The sequence below is a fragment of the Phyllobates terribilis genome, unplaced genomic scaffold (genome assembly GCF_046119375.1).
Source record: "Phyllobates terribilis strain yellow unplaced genomic scaffold, ASM4611937v1 Scaffold_11__3_contigs__length_659146591, whole genome shotgun sequence".
In the NCBI taxonomy this organism is placed as follows: Eukaryota; Metazoa; Chordata; class Amphibia; order Anura; family Dendrobatidae; genus Phyllobates; species Phyllobates terribilis.
In genome coordinates this window covers 183,828,699-183,847,823 of record NW_027362771.1, presented here as the reverse complement: position 1 = coordinate 183,847,823, position 19,125 = coordinate 183,828,699, and the positions used below count along the sequence as shown (strand labels likewise).

General features: G+C 42.2%; 1 protein-coding gene across 4 annotated transcripts in view; it reads right to left on the bottom strand.

The window, feature by feature from the left end:
- The window catches only part of USP15 (ubiquitin specific peptidase 15), a 103,857-nt gene that overhangs the window by 30,110 nt on the left and 54,622 nt on the right, over nt 1-19,125 (bottom strand). For all 4 annotated transcript variants that reach the window (XM_073651867.1, XM_073651870.1, XM_073651868.1 and 1 more), the window contains 3 exons: nt 17,955-18,179; nt 9,674-9,757; nt 9,487-9,581 (listed from right to left, as the gene is read on the bottom strand). In XM_073651867.1, coding sequence (XP_073507968.1) covers nt 9,487-9,581; nt 9,674-9,757; nt 17,955-18,179 — 404 coding nt within the window. The remainder of the gene's footprint in view (nt 1-9,486; nt 9,582-9,673; nt 9,758-17,954; nt 18,180-19,125) is intronic.

The following is a 19,125-nucleotide window of genomic DNA, read 5'->3' as shown; positions in this document are numbered from 1 at the left end:
ACATGCAAAAGGGATGAATCACGTATATGTTTTGTGAGGGAATATCATCCGGTCAATTTAAAAGTAGATCAAATTATAAATAAATATTGGTATATCCTAGGACAGGCATATCCGAATGTAATGGAATTTAATATACCCCCCCTTATTTGTAACAAAAGATTGCCCAATGTGAAGGATAAACTAATACGGGCTGATGTTGGGAGTGATGCAATAATTCCTAGACAGACTTTTCTCTCAACAAAGAATAAAGGAACGTATCCCTGTTTAAATTGTGCTCAATGCAGTAATGTAATTAAGGGGGAATATTTTAGTCATCCTAGGACAGGTAAAAGATTTAGTATTAAAGGTTTCTATACGTGTAAATCTACAAATGTGGTCTACCAGATAAAATGTCCGTGCGGTTTTTCATATATTGGAGAAACCATGCAGTCAGTGGGAACACGGGTCAATAAACATAAATCTACTATCAGGTGTGGTGATACTTCGCTTCCCCTTCCATTACATTTTAAGGAAAAAGGGCATTCAATAGCTCAATTGAAATATCAGGTTTTAGAACAAATAGATACACCTAGAAGAGGAGGTAGTATCAAAAAAATTCTTTTACGTAGAGAAGCCTTTTGGATATATACTTTGGGAACTTTATATCCAAATGGTCTGAATCGAGAATATGATGTTAGTGGTATTGTGTGACCAGGGAAATGAGTAATATATGCATCCTATTTTTCTTTTTAGACATCCCAGATGCGATGAATTCCTGAAGTATCTACATAGGAACAAATGGGATGCATATTATACTGCCATATTTTGTTGGGTTAAATGAGATTGAGAACTGAGATATGACATGATGTAAGATGAACGGTTTTTCCTATGTATTTACAGTATCTTTAAAAATGATGGAGAGACAATCAATTATACTGTCACCTTTAACGAAATAAATAAAGTCTTGTTCAGGGGATAGAGGATAACAAAGGATAAATTGAAAAAGTCTCCCTTATCTCAGACCACGATCTAGGGGAGGTGAGAATTACTTACAAGACAGATGTTCTCTATTCCCGTACGTCTATTATTATTCCTTTAGCAGTAGCTTTATATGTAGTTACAATTTTATAATGAGATGAAAAGTGACATAGGAATAATATGATGAATTCTTTCTATGATGTGAATTAGGATCTATGGGAATGTGGTAGTATATTGATCCCTTTATAGGGTATTTACTAATATGATTATAAGGGAGAAGAAAATTAAGGATAGATTGAGTCACTGGATGCAGACTGTTCATGGGGAATCAGCTGTTTATATTAATGTAATAAGTAGTATTGTTCTAATAAATTTTTTGAAGAAATCTTGAGACATGGAAGAATTATTTCTAAAAAATTATATATTGTTAGATATGTTTAATAAAAAGAACATTGAGAAATTTGGATTAGAACATTTATGATTCATTTATGAGATGGAATCCATGTCTCAACATTTATACTCCTATATTTTGATTGGAGACTATTTGGATATATGAATTTATTTGGCATTTATATATTGGATTCCATGGGAAATATTAAAAAATCAAAAAATATTAAGGAATTTTTTCTAGAAAAACTATGAAATGGTACATATATTTAGCCGAGAGAATATGGGGAAATATAGGTATTGAAATGTGATACATTCATGTAATAAATTCTACAATCTGTGATTTATATATTCTGATATTTGGTTGGGGATTGCTTAAATATATGAATTCACTTGTTTTTTGTTTGTGGAAATTTAATGTATTAGTGCTTATTTTTTGTATGTTATTGTAATAGTTTTGTTATATATTTTTTGTTTTGTTGGTCTACTCTTTTTTATGTTAATGAGAATTATGTCATTTCCGTGGATTTATGTATAAATGTTTTGACTGAATGTATTTAATCACAATTGAAAAAAGCCTTGGACAGGCTGAAACGTCTTGTGTGAGTTGTGGAATAAATCAACTGATTATCAACACGTGAGTGCCGGGATTTTCTTTTCCTTCAGACATTGTTTTCCACGTGCACCACCCTAATTGTACGGAGTGCCGACTATTCCTTTTTGATACTGATCAATGTTAAAATTAACCTACCCTTAAAATTATAGACTGTTCATATCTTTGTCAGTGGGCAAACTTATAAAAACAGCAAGGGATCAAATAATTATTTCCTTCACTGTACATACAGCACAACTACATAATTTTATCATTTATACAGGATTTTTAGTTTCTTTTATTATTATTTCTTTCACAATAGTGTGAGTGTAAAATGGGTAGAATCTAACAGGAGTACAGAGAGTAAAAAAATATTAAAATGCAGGGAAAGAGGGAATAGTACTGGGAGTACTCCTCACATCCAATGTCGGCTTTTCAAAGAGAAATGAAAAAAAAGGCCAAAGAAGGTCCAGAGCAATAGAAAATAAAAAGGGAACTTTTATTTTTGACACTAAATACTGATAGAAACATGAACAGAATCTTTCTAAAATAAACCTATACTGAAACAGTTCAGTTTCTTCAGATATGTGCTGGTACACAAGAACATAAGCATTGGACATATGGACTACACTTAGCATTAGCTCCTAGCTTTCTGTGCACCATTCACAAGCAGTTAGTATATACTGAACTTTAGGCAGCTCCCGATTTCAGATTTACCCTTTGAGGGGGTCACGTGAAAAAGTCCATGCAAAACGCGCATTGGGGACCTTCCTTGGATCGTCACTGACACTTTACTATGGGTAAGCATCTCATACTATCTACTCTTGTTGTGGGTTAACAGTCTTTGGATAAGTTATACACACGTGTGGCTAGTGGCTAATTACCACAACACGTGCCATACATCATATTGGTGAAGATGAGTGAATGTAATTTACCTATTGGGATACTGTAAGTCACCATTTAATAGATCACCTGTCACTATTGATGTATGGTCTGATACATACTATAGGACTTGTCTTCCACGTAATAACACATGTCTATGTAAACCTTGGTAATTTCGAATCTTCTATTGGAGACCTTTTTTCATATTTGGTGTGAATGAAGTTTCATTGTTAATTAATAAAACGTTATATTTTAATCATTTGTGATTATAGTACTCCAATTAGTGTGTCACATACTGTATAGTACATTAAAACCTACAAAGAATTGCACTATTCTTTCATAGGGGGCAGTGAATGGAATATACCGTATTTTTCGGACTATAAGACACACTTTTTTCCTCCAAAATTTTGGAGGAAAGTGAGGGGTGCGTCTTATAGTCAGAATACTATATACCTATATACTATGGCGGGCGTGGAGAGCAATGAATATTCATTTTCCTTAATAGTGCACACACTGTACAGCAGCGCTGCTCCTGCTGCGCTCTGTGGTCAGTGTGCCTGCTATTAAAGCTCATGAATATTCCCTACAACCCACTCCCATGGGTTGTAGTGAATATCCACAGTCTTTAATAAGAGGCAGACTGACTGCAGAGTGGCAGCAGGAGCAGCGCTGCTGTACAGTGTGCGCACTATTGGAGACTGAATGGTCACTGCTCCCCGCGCACAGAGTCCAGGCGCGGGGAGCAGTAACTATTCCGGCACAGCACTTCACTGTGAGGGCGCATGGCAGGGACGCCATGCACAGCTCACACAGTGAGAGTGTCGGCAGCAGGACAGCGCGACAGCGCTGGAGGAGAGAGGAGGTGAGTATGATTGTTCATTTTTTTCGTGGACAGCATGGTGGGGGCTCAAGGGGTGCCATGCGTGCCAGGATGGGGGCTCAAGGGGTGCCATGTGTGCCAGGATGGGGGAATTAAGGGGTGCCATGCGTGCCAGGATGGGGGAGTCAAGGGGTGCCGTGCATAACAGGATGGAGGATGAGGGCCACGTATACCAGGAAGGAGGGGCCATACATACCAGGATGGAGGATATTAACAGAATTGGGGGACATTACCCCAATACCGGTGTCAGCAGCAGATCCCCTCCCCCATAATAGTGAATCATGACCACATTCTTTGCTTAATTTATTTTTTCCTCCTCTAAAACCTAGGTGTGTCTTATGGTCCGGTGCGTCTTATAGTCCGAAAAATACGGTAGTTCAAGGAGCCAGAAACACATTAAAATATTATTCTCGTTTAGTGCATGCATTTCTGAGGCAGTATTGAACTGGTGCACAATTTTCCTCATGGTCTATAAATATAAATTAATTTATTTTTAATAAAATAGAGTGGATCTATGAACCAACACTGGATTTCAGGTGCAGTTACTTAAAACTATAAAAAAAATACAATAGAGGTGAGAAGCTGCAGAAGGAAGACCATATTTAGCTGTGAATATAAAAACATTCCAGTCGATCATGCGTTTCAGGCTCCTAGTCACAGCGTGCAAACATGAAATGAATTAGTGGCAACTTTTATTTTGACTTTTGGATCTTATCTCTTTGACATTCGCTCCTCCATCAAACCAGTTTAAACCCATAGAGAATCCCACACTTTCACGCTGGTATATTAATGTCGAGCTGACTGACTGAAACTAATTAAGTACCCACTTCATCATTCTTCTAAAGTACAAGTCTGAACCAGCAGTAATAGTTTGTTTAAACAAGCGGTAAAGTGTTTTCTGTGAATTCATACCTAATGCTTTATCTTTAGGATACTCATGAATATTTGATCTGTGAAAGCCCAACTGCCTGCATGCCTGTCAATCAAGTGAATGAGAAGAACATGGCATCAGCATTGTCATCCTCTCCTACCTCACCAGTAAGCCGAATGAAGAGACTGTGGGATCAGCATTATTTCCCCCCCACCAATCAACTAAATAAAGCCACCATAGCGTCACCATTCTTTACCCCTGCACCTTTACCCCAGGCTAATCAGCTGAATGAAGAGACTGTTGAATCAGCATTGTTTACCCCTTTTCCAGCCAATCAGCTGAATGGTAGGACTGTGGTATCAGAATTGTTTTCCACTCCCTGCAACAATAAGCTGAATGAAGTAACTGTGGCATCAACATTTTCCCCCTCTTCTCCCCCTGACCAAAAGCTGAATGAAGGGACTGTGGTGTCTTGGAAATATTAAGAATTTCTCCCAAACCCCTCATTCCCCCTCCTCTATACTATTTGTCAGAGTAGAAAAGCTGGCAATCTACGGAGCTGTCTATGCAAATTAGCACACACAGGAGAAGTGGCTAATCGGCAAATGATAGTACAAAGAGTGTATTTTCTAGTGACAATGGCCTGTGACAAATATGCACCTAGGTGAGAAGGATGTAGTCCTGGCTTCAATAGAATTCTCTCACCCCCAGGGCATCCCCCTTTTGCTCAACAGAAATCTACAGCCTCGCTGGCACAGACATAAAATATGGAATATCGGAAGTTCTATACTTCTGATAATAATGGGACACAGTTTTAGCGGCAGGGTCAGCTAAGGAACAATATGCATAGTTTTCCGTAGCGGTGAACCCCTCCGGAGAGCTGTGGCGCATTAGTATCAGATAACGGACCGCAGCTATGCCAGGTGCAGTCTCTAAGGAAAGGTAAATTCATAATAAAGAATATGGCGTCACTTGCAAGCTTCTGCGATCAACCAGAGATAAGTTATCGTGGAAGTTAGATATTTTAATCAAAATATGAAGGCTGGAACCCAGCCCAGGTGATGTCATCACAGGGGATGTGTGGGCAGGTCTCCTCTTCGACATAAAATACCCAGCCAAGGATGGGGTGAGAGAGAATTCTTTTGAAGCTAGGACTAAATCCTTCTCACCTAGGTGCATATTTGTAAAAGGGCAGCATCACTAGAAAATACACTCGTATGTTAATTGGGTTAGTAGCTCCCTTTGTAACAGCATTTGACGATTAGCGACTTCTCCTGTGTGTGCTAATTTGCACAGACAGCTCCGTAGATTGCCAGCTTTTCTACTCTGACAAATAGTATAGAGGAAGGGGAATGAAGTGTTTGGGAGAAATTCTTAATATTTCTATGACATGTGGCGTCTTCTCCCCAGACCATAAGCTGAATGAAGGGACTGTGGCGTCAGCATTTTTTTACCCCTCAACCCCCTCCTGGCCAACCAGATGAATGGAAGGACAGTGGGTCAGCATTGTTTTCCACTCCCTGCTAATCAGCTGAATGAAGAGACCATGGCATTAGCATTGTCCCCCTCTCCTCCCCCACCAATAAGCAGCATTATTTACCCCCCGCTAATCAGCTGAATAAAGTCACCCTGGCGTCAGCATGGTTTGCCATGGCTTGGTGTCATTCAGGGATTTGCAACTGTACTTCTCCTGACTGTTGGAGACATATCCCCAATCCTGGACCCCCACAGCTGCCACTTCCCACTTATTCCTCATCCTATCGCTCCAAACCAAAAATTAACTACCGCAACCTCTGCTACCTAAAACCCATCCCCGTGACGCCCACCCCCCTGCTCCCTCTCTCTGAAGCACTCTGGAACTCCCACTCTGTCTGCAATAAGCATGTGATTTATGACCTCTTTACCTCCCGCAATTTCTCCTTTCTGGACCTCACCGAAACATGGCTGATACCCTCTGACACAGCCTCCCTTGCTGAGCTGTGTTACAGCGGCCTCCACTTCACCCACACTCTTCGCCCTGGCAACAGATATGGTGGTCTTCAACTTTCTAACAACTGCACCTTTAACCCAATCCCACCTCTACCCTCACTTATTCTCCCTTCTTTTGAAGTCCACTCGGTTCTCATCTACTCTCCCTGCAACCTCCAAGTGGCCGTCATATACCGACCTCTGGGCCTGGTCACTACATTTATTGACCAATTCTCCACCTGGCTTCTTCACTTTCTCTCTGCTGACATTCCCACCATCATCATGGGCAACTTCAACATTCCTATTGACACCCACCAGTCACCAGCCTCCAAACTCCTGTCACTTACTTCTTTTGGACTTACTCAGTGGTCCTCGTCAGCCACCCACACAGACGGACATACATTAGCCCTCATCTTCACCCATCTCTTCTCCCTATCTAACTTCACAACCTCCTCTCTCCCCCTATCTGACCACCACCTACTCACTTTCTCATCCCTGTTGTTCTCTCCTGTCACCCATGTCCAAAAAACTAACACCCCCCCCCCGCAGAAACCTCACATCTAGACACTCACGCACTCTCTGACTCTATTCTACCACTGACATCCATATCTTCACTGCCTTCTACAATGCCACTCTCGCATCACCTATTGATGCAGTCGCCCCTCTCGTGCATGGCAGAGTGCGACAAATCAATTGACAACCCTGGCACAATAACCTCACTAAAAAGCTTCGGCAAATGTCCAGGGTATCGGAGCAGCATTGGAAGAAAACACACTTGCATGATGACTTCACTGCATTCAAACAAGCAACACTCACTTTTAAATCAGCCCTCACCTCCGCTAAACAAGCCTACTTCACAACTCTTGTATCTTCCTTATCCTACAATCCTAAACAGTTATTCAATACTTTTAACTCCCTCCTCCGCCCTCCACTGCCCCCACCGACACCCCTCATCTCTGCTGAGGACTTTTCCACACACTTCAAAAAGAAGATCGGTCAAACAAGGAAAGTCTTTATGGTTCAACCACAACCCAGACTAATGCCCTTCCCCTATAACCTCCCTCTCAAACATCACTGAATGAGAGCTTACTCGCTTCCTCTCCAAATCACACCTCACCACTTGTGCACTCGACCCCATCCCATCCCACATCCTCCCCAACCTCAGTACCACACTTATCCCGGCCCGAACCCACCTCTTCAACCCATCACTAACCTCTGGTACCTTCCCTTCTGCTTTCAAACATGCCACAATCACGCCTATCCTCAAAAAGCCATCCCTCGACCCGACTGCTATGTGTCAAGCTATCGCCCCATATCGTTGCTCCCATTTGCTTCCAAACTCCTTGAGCAACATGTTCACGCTAAACTTTCTTCCCATCTCTCATCTAAATTGCTCTTCGACAACCTACAATCTGGTTTTCGTCACCATCATTCCACTGAAACTGCCCTGACCAAAATTACCAATGACCTACTTAAAGCTAATAGACAATTCTCTATACTTCTCCTTCTAGACCTGTCCTCTGCCTTTGATACCGTTGACCACTGCTTCCTACTACAGATCCTCTCTTCCTTTGGCGTCAAAGACCTTGCCCCATCTTGGATCTCCTAATACCTTTCCAACCCCACATTTAGCATCTCCCACTCCCACACTACCTCCTCATCCAGCCTTCTCTCTGTTGGAGTCCCTCAAGGCTCTGTCCTAGGACCCCTACTCTTCTCCATCTATACCCTTGGCCTGTGACAACTCATATTCCCATGGCTTCCTCAAGCTCAGTGTGGACAAACTTGAACTCATCATCTTTCCTCCATCTCACATATCTTACCTACCTGATCTATCACAATAAATGACATCACGCTTTCCCCTGTACTGGACATCTGGAGTAACCCTTGACTCAGCCCTGTCCTTCAAACTGCACATCCAAGCTCTTCCCACCTCTTGTTGCCTCCAGCTCAAATATATTTCCAGAATCCGTCCTTTCCTCAATCTACTAAAATGCTTGTGCATGCCCTCATCATCTCCCGCCTGGACTACTGCAACATAGTCCTCTGTGGCCTACCTGCAAACACTCTCGCACCTCTCCAATCCATTCTTAACTCTACTGCTCGACTAATTCATTTCTCTCCTTGTTACTCCTCCGCTTCTCCTCTCTGCAAATCTCTTCACTGGCTCCCATTTCCCCAGGGTATCCAATTCAAACTACTAACACAGACCTACAAAGCCACCAATAACCTTTCTCCTCCGTACATCTCGGAACTAATTTCCCGATATATTCCCTTACATTATCTCCGGACCTCCCAAGACCTCATTCTCTTCTCCACACTTATTCGTTGCTAACCCAATCGCCTCCAAGACTTCGCCCGAATATCCTCCATCCTCTGGAATTCTGTGCCCCAACACATCTGACTATCCACCACACTCGGATCCTTCAGACGGAACATGAAAACCCATCTGTTCAAGAAAGTTTACAGCCTGCCATGACCCCGCTGCCTCCTCAACACCACTGGAGCTGTCACCTTACAGACACCGGACCTGCGACTCACCAACACCGGAGCTGCTGCAAACCCCCACCTACTGTCTCCTTCCCCACCAGCCTTTAGAATATAAGCCCGCGAGGGCAGGGTCATCCTCCCTCTGTACCAGTCTATCATTGTTTATTTGTTACTGTAAGTGATATCTGTATTTTGTATGTAACCCCTTCTCATGTACAGCACCATGGAATCAATGGTACTATATAAATAAATAAATAACAAAGCTAGGACAGCCATTTTTAATGCGCTGTGCTTTCATAAACAAAGATGAAAAAGCAGTTTTTAAATAATGATGGTGTATCTTATGTATATAATTATGGAAATCCTATTATTTTGTATTTCGTTTCTTGCACTTCTGTTACATTTTACACTTCGCTCTGGGTACACCTTTAACTTTTCAGATTATACTCTTAAACCTACACATAGATGTCATCCCGCTCCATAATGCTACTCAAGTTTTCATCCATAGCAAATATCCTGTGAAATCGATGATTGTAAATATCTGTGACCACCATCTGAAAAAAAAAAATCCCACAAAATAAAAATGTTCAGTTAGTTCATAACTAAGAATAAAGCACACAATAATCCTTCACAATGTATACTGTACCTTCTCTGGAGGAATATCAGATAGAGAAGAAAGGGCTGTGCAAAGGTCCATAATATTTCCAATCTTTGGAACAACTACTTTGTACTAAAAGAAAACAAAACAAAACAGATACAAAAGAATAAAAACTCAACTAAAATATTTATTAATTTGGAATATATTATTTGTAATTAACCCCTTAAGGCTGCGTGCCCACTATGCGTTTTTCAGGGTTTTTTGCAGCGGAATTTCCGCAGCGAAAACGCTTGGTAATACGTGCCCCATGGTCCCCAATGATAATCCGCATGTGCTGTGCACATGCTGCAGAAATTTCTGCTGCGGATTATCATTGCAGAAAAATACACAGCATGTCCATTATTTTTGCGGAAACGTGGCGTAATTGCCGCCATTGACCTGCATTGAATCGCATAATATGCGTATGACTACATGTGCACATGTGTATATTAAGCGATTCAATGTACGGAAGGTACCCGGGTCTGGAGAACAGGAGACTCTCATCCAGACCCGGGTACCATAGTACCTGTAACAAAAAAAGAATTTAAAATAAAAAATAAACATTATACTTACCTTCTGATGACCCCCGGTCTTCTCTCTGGTGCGTCCTGGATTCCTGGTGGCTCGCGATGATGTAAAAGGACCTTCCATGACGTCATTTAGTAATGTGACAGGTCACGCGCCGGAGAAAAGACCGAGGGCCATCAGAAGGTGAGTATAATGTTTATTTTTTTCTTTTTTACCATTTTTATTCTTTTTTTTTAACTATTAACTTGGTCACAATATATAAATCCATGCCGTTTGCATGGATTTATATAGTGTGACCAAGTTGTCAAGCACTTTCCAAGTGATGCTAAAATCGCTTGGAAAGCGCTTGATAACCCGCATGCAAAAACGCTTCTACCTGGCAGGAAAAATGCATGTAAAATTCACATGCGTTTTTCCTGCCAGGGAGATGCAGAAAAAATCCGAAGCATTTCTGCTTCGTGGGCACTTAGCCTAAATGGGGTTTTACCACAAACAAAGTATATTTTAATCAATAGATCTTTGAATAATAAGTTCCATAATTGGATATATTAAATAAAATGTTCCTGTGCTGAGATAATCCTATAGATGTGCCTCTGCTGTGTACTATGTAATGGCTGTGCCGTGTACCGTGCAGGAACATGGTCTGATCATACCACATCTCCTGGGCAGGAGGGAAAAGGGGGGGGGGAAAGAAAAAAAGAAAAAAAAAAAAAAAAAAAAAAAAGAAGAGTATACAGACAGGACAGCACTAGATCATAGATGCTTGATTCTGTAAGGAAAAACATTTCCCTGCCTGTTTAAAAACTTGTTTTACCTCACAGAGAGAATCATCTGTGCTATCAAGATGTCCTGTCTGTATACTCTTTTGCTTCTTCCCAGGAGCTGTGGTATGATCAGACCATGTTCCTGTACGGTCAGACACAGACATTACACAGTACACAGCAGGGGCACATGTATAAGATTATCTCAGCACAGGAACATTTAACACATCTAATTGTGGAAGTTAGTTATATTCCAAAATCTATTAATTAAAATGTACTTTGTTTGTGGGAAATCCCCTTTAAATGAACACTTCAAGCAAAACTCATACACTGTTTAATACCTAACCAGAGGGGAGGAGCAGGACACAAAAAAAAGATATAGAAAGACATTTGTTAGCAAAACATCTCAATACAACACAGTTTTGCATGTCTTACAGAAATATTGTCTTTACGACTATTTTCTATATTTGCTGGACACATTTTTTCTTATTTTTACATCCATAGTATCTGACTTGCCCACATATAACAGTGAGGAGATGTTGTATTGAGAACGGTTTCTTTATCAGATTCTACATTTAGATGACAACCTTAAAAGTCAGTACGAGTTTATTAAATATCTAGTGCTTGGTAATCGAACACCGATAAAAATTATACCTATTTTGTATTAATCTGATGTGTTAGCACTGAGAAATCAAACGTTGAAGCCAAATGCAAATTAGCCTGAAAGTACATTTGGGGTGGGTTAGAGTAGATCAACCGGCGCCCAGTGCTCTTACAGGTTAATTTACATGCGACTTTAAAGCTCAATTTCTCAGCTCTGGCATATTGGATTACTACAGAGCAGGTGTCATCTTTATTGTTGTTTTATTGCCTATATAACCATATCACTAGTTCAATTTGTATAACAGTACAGATTGTTTTAAAAGCAAATCTTTCCTTAAGAACTCCTCTAATGTAAAGAATAATGGGAAAAAGAGTCCCAAAATACATGATATTAAAAAAAACCTTATGGCTAGTGTTGAGCATTCCGATACTGTAATATCGGGTATCGGAATTCCGATACTTTTACAATATCGGATACCGGAATCGGAAGTTCCCATAATGCCTGCGCTCTGCAGTGTCTGTGAAGGATGACAAGTTGGATGGCAGCGCGATCCAGCCTGTCATCAGAATGCCATCCCAGCGGGGGAGAATTCTCCTGATTGTTTAAAAGCCGGCGGGCGGTATAAAGCCGCCGGCTTTTAAACAATCACACAGCCCCATACTGCTTCCCCGCAGCCTCCCACCCCGATCCTCCGCTCCCCTCGCCACCTCCCATCCCGATCGTAAGTTAGGACCGGGCGGGGAGCGCAGCTCCAAGGAGCGGGGAGTGAAGGACCCGGGCGGGGAAGCCGGCAGTGAAAAGACTTCACCGCCGGCTTTCCCGTTCTGTGCTGCGCTTTCCCGCCGGTTATTTCAAATGAACAGCTGAGGTATCAGGTGATGCCGATCAGCTGTTCATTTGAATTAGCCGCGGTGCCCTCAGAGGGTTCATGTGAGTTCATGCTTGACTGCATGAACTCACATGAACTTTCCCACGGCCGCACAGGTCAGCCTCACCTCCCAGACCCGTCATGATTAGTGTGTGTGCGGGGTGTGTGCGCGATGTTTGTGCGGGTGTGCGCGGTGTCTGTGCGATGTGTGCGGTGTGTGTGCGGGTGTGTGCGTGCAGGCAGACATAGGCCGATGTGACACTACTACTCCCATCGGCCTATGTCTGTCCCCCGTCCACTCCTGCCAGCAGGATCAGCTCGATGGGAGCAGTAGTTCCCATCAGACTGATCCTGCTATTTAAATTGCCCTACTGTGTCCCCAATAAATTTTAAATACATGTCATTGGTGGCCAGTGGTTACTTAAAAGAAATTAGTTCATACATTACCTGTCCCCGCCGATCGCCACCTAAAATAAAGTAAAAAATAAAAAACTACACCTATACTCACCAAGACACCTAATTCCCCGAAGCCATCGATCTCCTGTAATAAAATATAAAATAATAAACCACAACCTTATCCTTACCCCTCCGTAGCAGTCCACGAGTGTCCCACGAAGATCTCCAGTTCAGAGCAGCCACATAGAATGTGACCGCTCTGAACCGCTGCCGCCGCTAGAATGACGGGGCCGTAAGGGTTCACCGGAGTTCAGGCAGCGCTGCTCCGGTTAGCTCCTTTACGGCCCTGCTGTATCGTGAGAAATTCCCACGGTACAGCAGTGCCGTAAAGGGGGTCTCCGGAGCTGCGCTGACTGAATGCACTCCGGTGACCTCAGTCAGTGGCTCCCGCTGCCGGGAGCGGACGTGTTCCCGGCAGCGTGAGCTTACAGCAGCCATGACAGCTGTCACCATTTCCAGATGTGACAGCTGTGCATGGGAGATCAGCGCAGGAACGTGGACAGGTAACTATTATTTTTAGTAAACTAAGAATTAAATAAAATTGTGTGTTTTATTTCAAATAATGGATGCGCCATTTCTGGGGCGGCTGACGACTGGTGTCATGGCTCCCTTCCTGGGCTATTAATATCAGCCCCCAGCTGTCTGCCTAGCCTTTGCTAGCTATTAAAATAGGGGGGACCCCACGTCATGAATTTCCTGAAATGATTTAAAAAAAATTGACGTGGGGCTTCGCACTATATTTGTGTCCAGCCAGGTACAGCAGGCAGGAACGGGCTGCCCCCAACCACCAGCTGCCTATTTGTACCTGGTTGGACACAACAATATAGGGAAGCCCTTTTTTTCTTAATTATTCCATGAATTTCATGAAATAATTAAAAAAAAAAATGCGTGGGGCTTCGTCCTATTTTTTTGCCCAGCCAGATACAACTAGGCAGCTGGGGGCTGGAATCCGCAGCGCAGGGAGACCCAAGCTTTCTGGGCCACCCCCGCTGCAAATTGCAGTCCGCAGCCGCCCCAGAAAATGGCGCGTTCATAGAAGCGCCATCTTCTGGCGCTGTACCCAACTCATCCAGGGCCCTGGTGCGGTGGCTCACTGGGTAATAAAGGGGTTAAGGCCAGCTTGGCATTATCAGCTGGCCCTAAGCCCGAAATTCATGGGGTCACGCCAATATTAGACATGACCACCATGAATTTCTAGTAAAGTATTTAAAAAAACACAACACCCAGAAAAAAGTCCTTTAATTGAAATAAACACACAATTCTTTATTGTTCTAAATTAAACCATACTTACCATCACGCCCATTCCAGCTGAAGCCAACGATCTCCTGCAATAAAAGTAAAATAATAAAGCAACATCATCCTTACCTTTCCATGGCTCCCACGACAGCTTCAGCTCTGCTACATCGAGATGACAGGCTGGACCGCAGCAGAACGCTGCCATCCAGCCTATCATCCCGCAGACACTGAGAAGCGCAGGCATACTTCCACTCCTCAGTGTCTGGCTGTGACGGCATCCAGATGAGCCGAGGTCATGTCCAATGAACTCAGCTCACCTCATGTACGTCACTGACAGCGTGGGAAAATTCTCCTGCACTCAGCACTTCAGCGTGAGAATTTTCCCACGCTGTCAGTGACGTGCATGAGGTGAGCTGAGTTCATTGGACATGACCTCACCTCATGTATGTCACTGACAGCGTGGGAGAATTCTCACGCTGAAGCGCTGAGTGCAGGAGAATTTTCCCACGCTGTCAGTGACGTGCATGAGGTGAGCTGAGTTCATTGGACATGAACTCGGCTCATCTGGATGACGTCACAGAGAGACACTGAGGAGCGCAAGCATGCCTGCGCTTCTCAGTGTCTGCGGGATGACAGGCTGGATGGCAGCGTTCTGCTGCGGTCCAGCCTGTCATCTCGATGTAGCAGAGCTGAAGCTGTCGTGGGAACCATGGAAAGGTAAGGATGAGGTTGCTTTATTATTTTACTTTTATTGCAGGAGATCGTTGGCTTCAGCTGGAATGGGCGTGATGGTAAGTATGGTTTAATTTAGAACAATAAAGAATTGTGTCTTTATTTCAATTAAAGGACTTTATTCTGGGTGTTTGTGTTTTCTTTTAACTTTGACTATGGGGTTAGTAATGGGGGTGTCTTATAGACGCCTCTCCATTACTAACCTGGGCTTGATGTCAGCTGGCATTATAAGCTGACATCAACCCCAACCCTATTACCCCCTGCCACCGCACCAGGGCAGCGTGGAAGAGCGAGGCTAAGTGCCAGAATTGGCGCATCCTATGGATGCGCCATTTCTGGGGCGGCTGACGGCTGGTGTTTCTAGCCTGGGAGGGGGCCAATATTCATGGCACCCTTCCTGGGCTATTAATATCAGCCCCCAGCTGTCTGCCTAGCCTGTGCTAGCTATTAAATTAGGGGGGACCCCACGTTATTTTTTTTGGGGGGGTTCCCCCATTTTAATAGCTAGTAAAGGCTAGGTATTCAGCTGGGGGCTGATATTAGTAGCCTGGGAAGCTCCGTGGGTATTACCCCCTTCCCAGGCTTCAAACATTTGCCCCAGCTGTCTGCTTAACCTCCGCTAGAGCCTAAAATTAAGGGGAACCCCACGCCAATTTTTTTTTAAATAAATCCTTTATTTTAACACTAAATGACAAGTACAGTAATCAACACTGTCACTGTACTTCATATATATGTGACTGACATGTTTCTATCTATCTAATCTATGTGTGAAGCTCTATTCTGTCTGTTATAAATTGTCGGGTACCGCTGCTGAATTGCCGGCCGGCTTTTTTAAAGAGACGGTGCACGAAAACACTAATATTTTTTTTAATAAATCCTTTACACTAAATGACAAGTACAGTAAGCAACACTGTCACTGTACTTCATATATATGTGACTGACATGTTTCTATCTATCTAATCTATGTGTGATTCTCTATTCTTTCTATTCTAAATTGTCGGGTACAGATGCTGAATTGCCGGCCGGCTTTCTTAAAGAGACGGTGCATGAAAACACTATTATTTTTTTAAATAAATCCTTTACACTAAATGACAAGTACAGTAAGCAACACTGTCACTGTACTTCATATATATGTGACTGACATGTTTCTATCTATCTAATCTATGTGTGAAGCTCTATTCTGTCTGTTATAAATTGTCGGGTACCGCTGCTGAATTGCCGGCCGGCTTTTTTAAAGAGACGGTGCACGAAAACACTAATATTTTTTTTAATAAATCCTTTACACTAAATGACAAGTACAGTAAGCAACACTGTCACTGTACTTCATATATATGTGACTGACATGTTTCTATCTATCTAATCTATGTGTGATTCTCTATTCTTTCTATTCTAAATTGTCGGGTACAGATGCTGAATTGCCGGCCGGCTTTCTTAAAGAGACGGTGCATGAAAACACTATTAATTATTTTTTTAAATAAATCCTTTACACTAAATGACAAGTACAGTAAGCAACACTGTCACTGTACTTCATATATATGTGACTGACATGTTTCTATCTATCTAATCTATGTGTGAAGCTCTATTCTTTCTGTTGTAAATTGTCGGGTACCGGTGTATGCCGCTGATGAATTGCCGGCTTTTCATGTCATTCTACATTATTCTTAGTTGTTTTCCTTCATGTAGAATTAACCTACAAGGAAAGAAAGGGTTTATTTTCATTCCGATATTTGTGTCCCATTGACTTGCATTGGTTTCCGGTATCGGAATCGGCGATATCCGATACTTTTTGGGTATCGGCCCGATCCAATCCGATACGATATTTCCTGATATCGGAAGGTATCGCTCAACACTACTTATGGCTGTTCCCTTTGTTGGTAATATACATAATTTAAAGAGAATCTGTCACTAAGTTTTTGCCATCTCATCTGAGAGCAGCATGATGTAGACAGAGAACCTGATTCCAGTGATGTGTCACTTACTGGACTGCTTGCTGCAGTTTTGATAAAATCCTTGGTTACCTGCTGCAGATCTAGCAGGTAACCATCTAGCTGAGCTCTGTATAACACCGCCCACACCACAGATTGCCAGCTTTCTATGGACACTGTGCATAGGCAGAATACTGACAATAAGTGGTGGGGGCTAAATTGAGCATATGAAAACATGGTGAACTACATGACAGCACGTTTACTAGTCCACTAGTGATAATCTCCTGCTGATTTTAGCAAAACTACAGCAAGCAGCTTACTAAGTGACACAGTTCTAGAATCAGGGTCTCTGCCACCTAATTTGGGAGTAGCATAATGTAGAGACAAAAACGTAGTGACAGATATCCTTAATTTGCATGGGCACCATTTTAGTTCATAAATTAGCAAACCACGGCACAGGTTTATTGAAAATTCAGCTTTTAGTATCCATTATAGACAAACTCAATACTGAATTTTCTCCTTATTTGCACACTGGGTGCCATGGTTTGCCAATTTATCTACACAAGATCCGTATCCTGCCATAGAACACCAGAAAACTCTCCTGATACCCGACCATATATTCAATAAAGACCATTATATTTCAGATATTTAAAAAAAAAAAATTTCACGCAGAGAAAAAAAATACTCTCATATGCTTAAAGGGGTATTCCCATCTCCAAGATCTTATCTATCCTAATATACAGTAGGTGTAATAATAATAAAAAATAATAATAATAATAAAACCAAATATCTCCAATTAGAAATGTAGTATAGTTTTTCTGTTTCGCTTTGTCTCTTTCCTCATGTGCAGACATTGCAGGACCTTAGGTATCCAGTTATGACCACTAGCAACTAGCTAACTGCCACTGTATCAGTGGTCGTAACCATGGATACCTAAGGTCCTGCAATGCCCTGCACATGAGGAATCAGAAAAACTATACTACATTTCTAGTTGGAGGTATTTGCTAATATTTCTATTATTACACCTACTGCATTTTGGGATAGGATCTTGGAGATGGAAATACCCCTTTAAGTGAGAACAGTTCTGCAAAATGACCATAAAAAAATCTATTGATGCATCACTGTGATACTGTGCGGCTAGGACTCTCATTACAATTACTGAAAGTGTCTAGTATCTTACCTGCATAGGTTTGGCAAGAGGGTCCATTCTAACTAGGTATACTTCCAGCGTGCGCTCTTTTTTCATCGGTAGCGGAAGTGTTAAGTAACAAAAAGGATCAAACGTCACAGAAATTTTAGCACATTCAGGACAAACTAAGGTGGACTTAAATAAACCATGAAATATATCAACGATAATGGAGTCATTTCTTTTTATATGGTTCTCCCAGGCCTCTTCAGCAACTACCTGTAATACAAGAGTATCTAGTGTAAGAGTAAAAATCATATGCTTTCCAGGCAAATATGTACGCACAGGTCACAGGCTTTAATGGACATTTTGCTGTTAGTGGTTACGTGTACTAGGAATGTTTTTTTTTTCTTTACTACTAAGCTCTAGACTCAAAATGACACATGCTCTTCAATATCAGACTGTTTAACCATAGTGGCAGAGCAAAAAATGCAAGCCAGTACTGACATTGCAAAGAGCTAGTGTAACCTGTAGTCCTGTGTGCCCCAACAAGCATGTTTCACCCAAGCTTCATCAGGGGGGCTTGTCAAATTAAAGAGATTGTCTGACAGCAAATTTTTATTTTTTTATTTTTAGGCACGGACCGATTAAAAATAGTAAACATACCCTTTCCAGGGCCCCCGCAGATGCAGCTTGGGCTGCTATAGAAAATCCCAGCACCGCAGCCGCTGTAATTGGATTCAGCAGTGCTGTGACTTTCCAACAGTGGTGAAGAGCATGATGGAAACCTCTTTTATGGTTCGCGCTAGATCCACAGGAGCGCTAGAAGGCGACTATGTCTCCGTTCATTAATTTTAATCAATCCATGCCTTAAAAAAATAATTATTTATTTTTTAATTACATTACTGTCAGGCAACCCCTTTACAGCAAAAAGAGTTGTAGTCTCGGCCATTTCCCCCACCCCCCAAGCCCTACAAAATGTGTGTAATGTAACGCAAGTGTATTAAAGAACTCCCCTATTGCCATCCGCTATTTACGTACAGATATAGAGATAACCTACAGGTTAATAGCGTTAAAAAGGTACCTAGAAGAATTACTGAAAGTGAAGCTCCCGAGAGAAAACGTGCTTTATTCCTCCCAGGAGCCTGACCGCTTTCAGTCATGCAGGCATGACCACCGCTCAGCATAGTGTCAGCACGCCTCGGAGCTATGACTGACAGCCGGC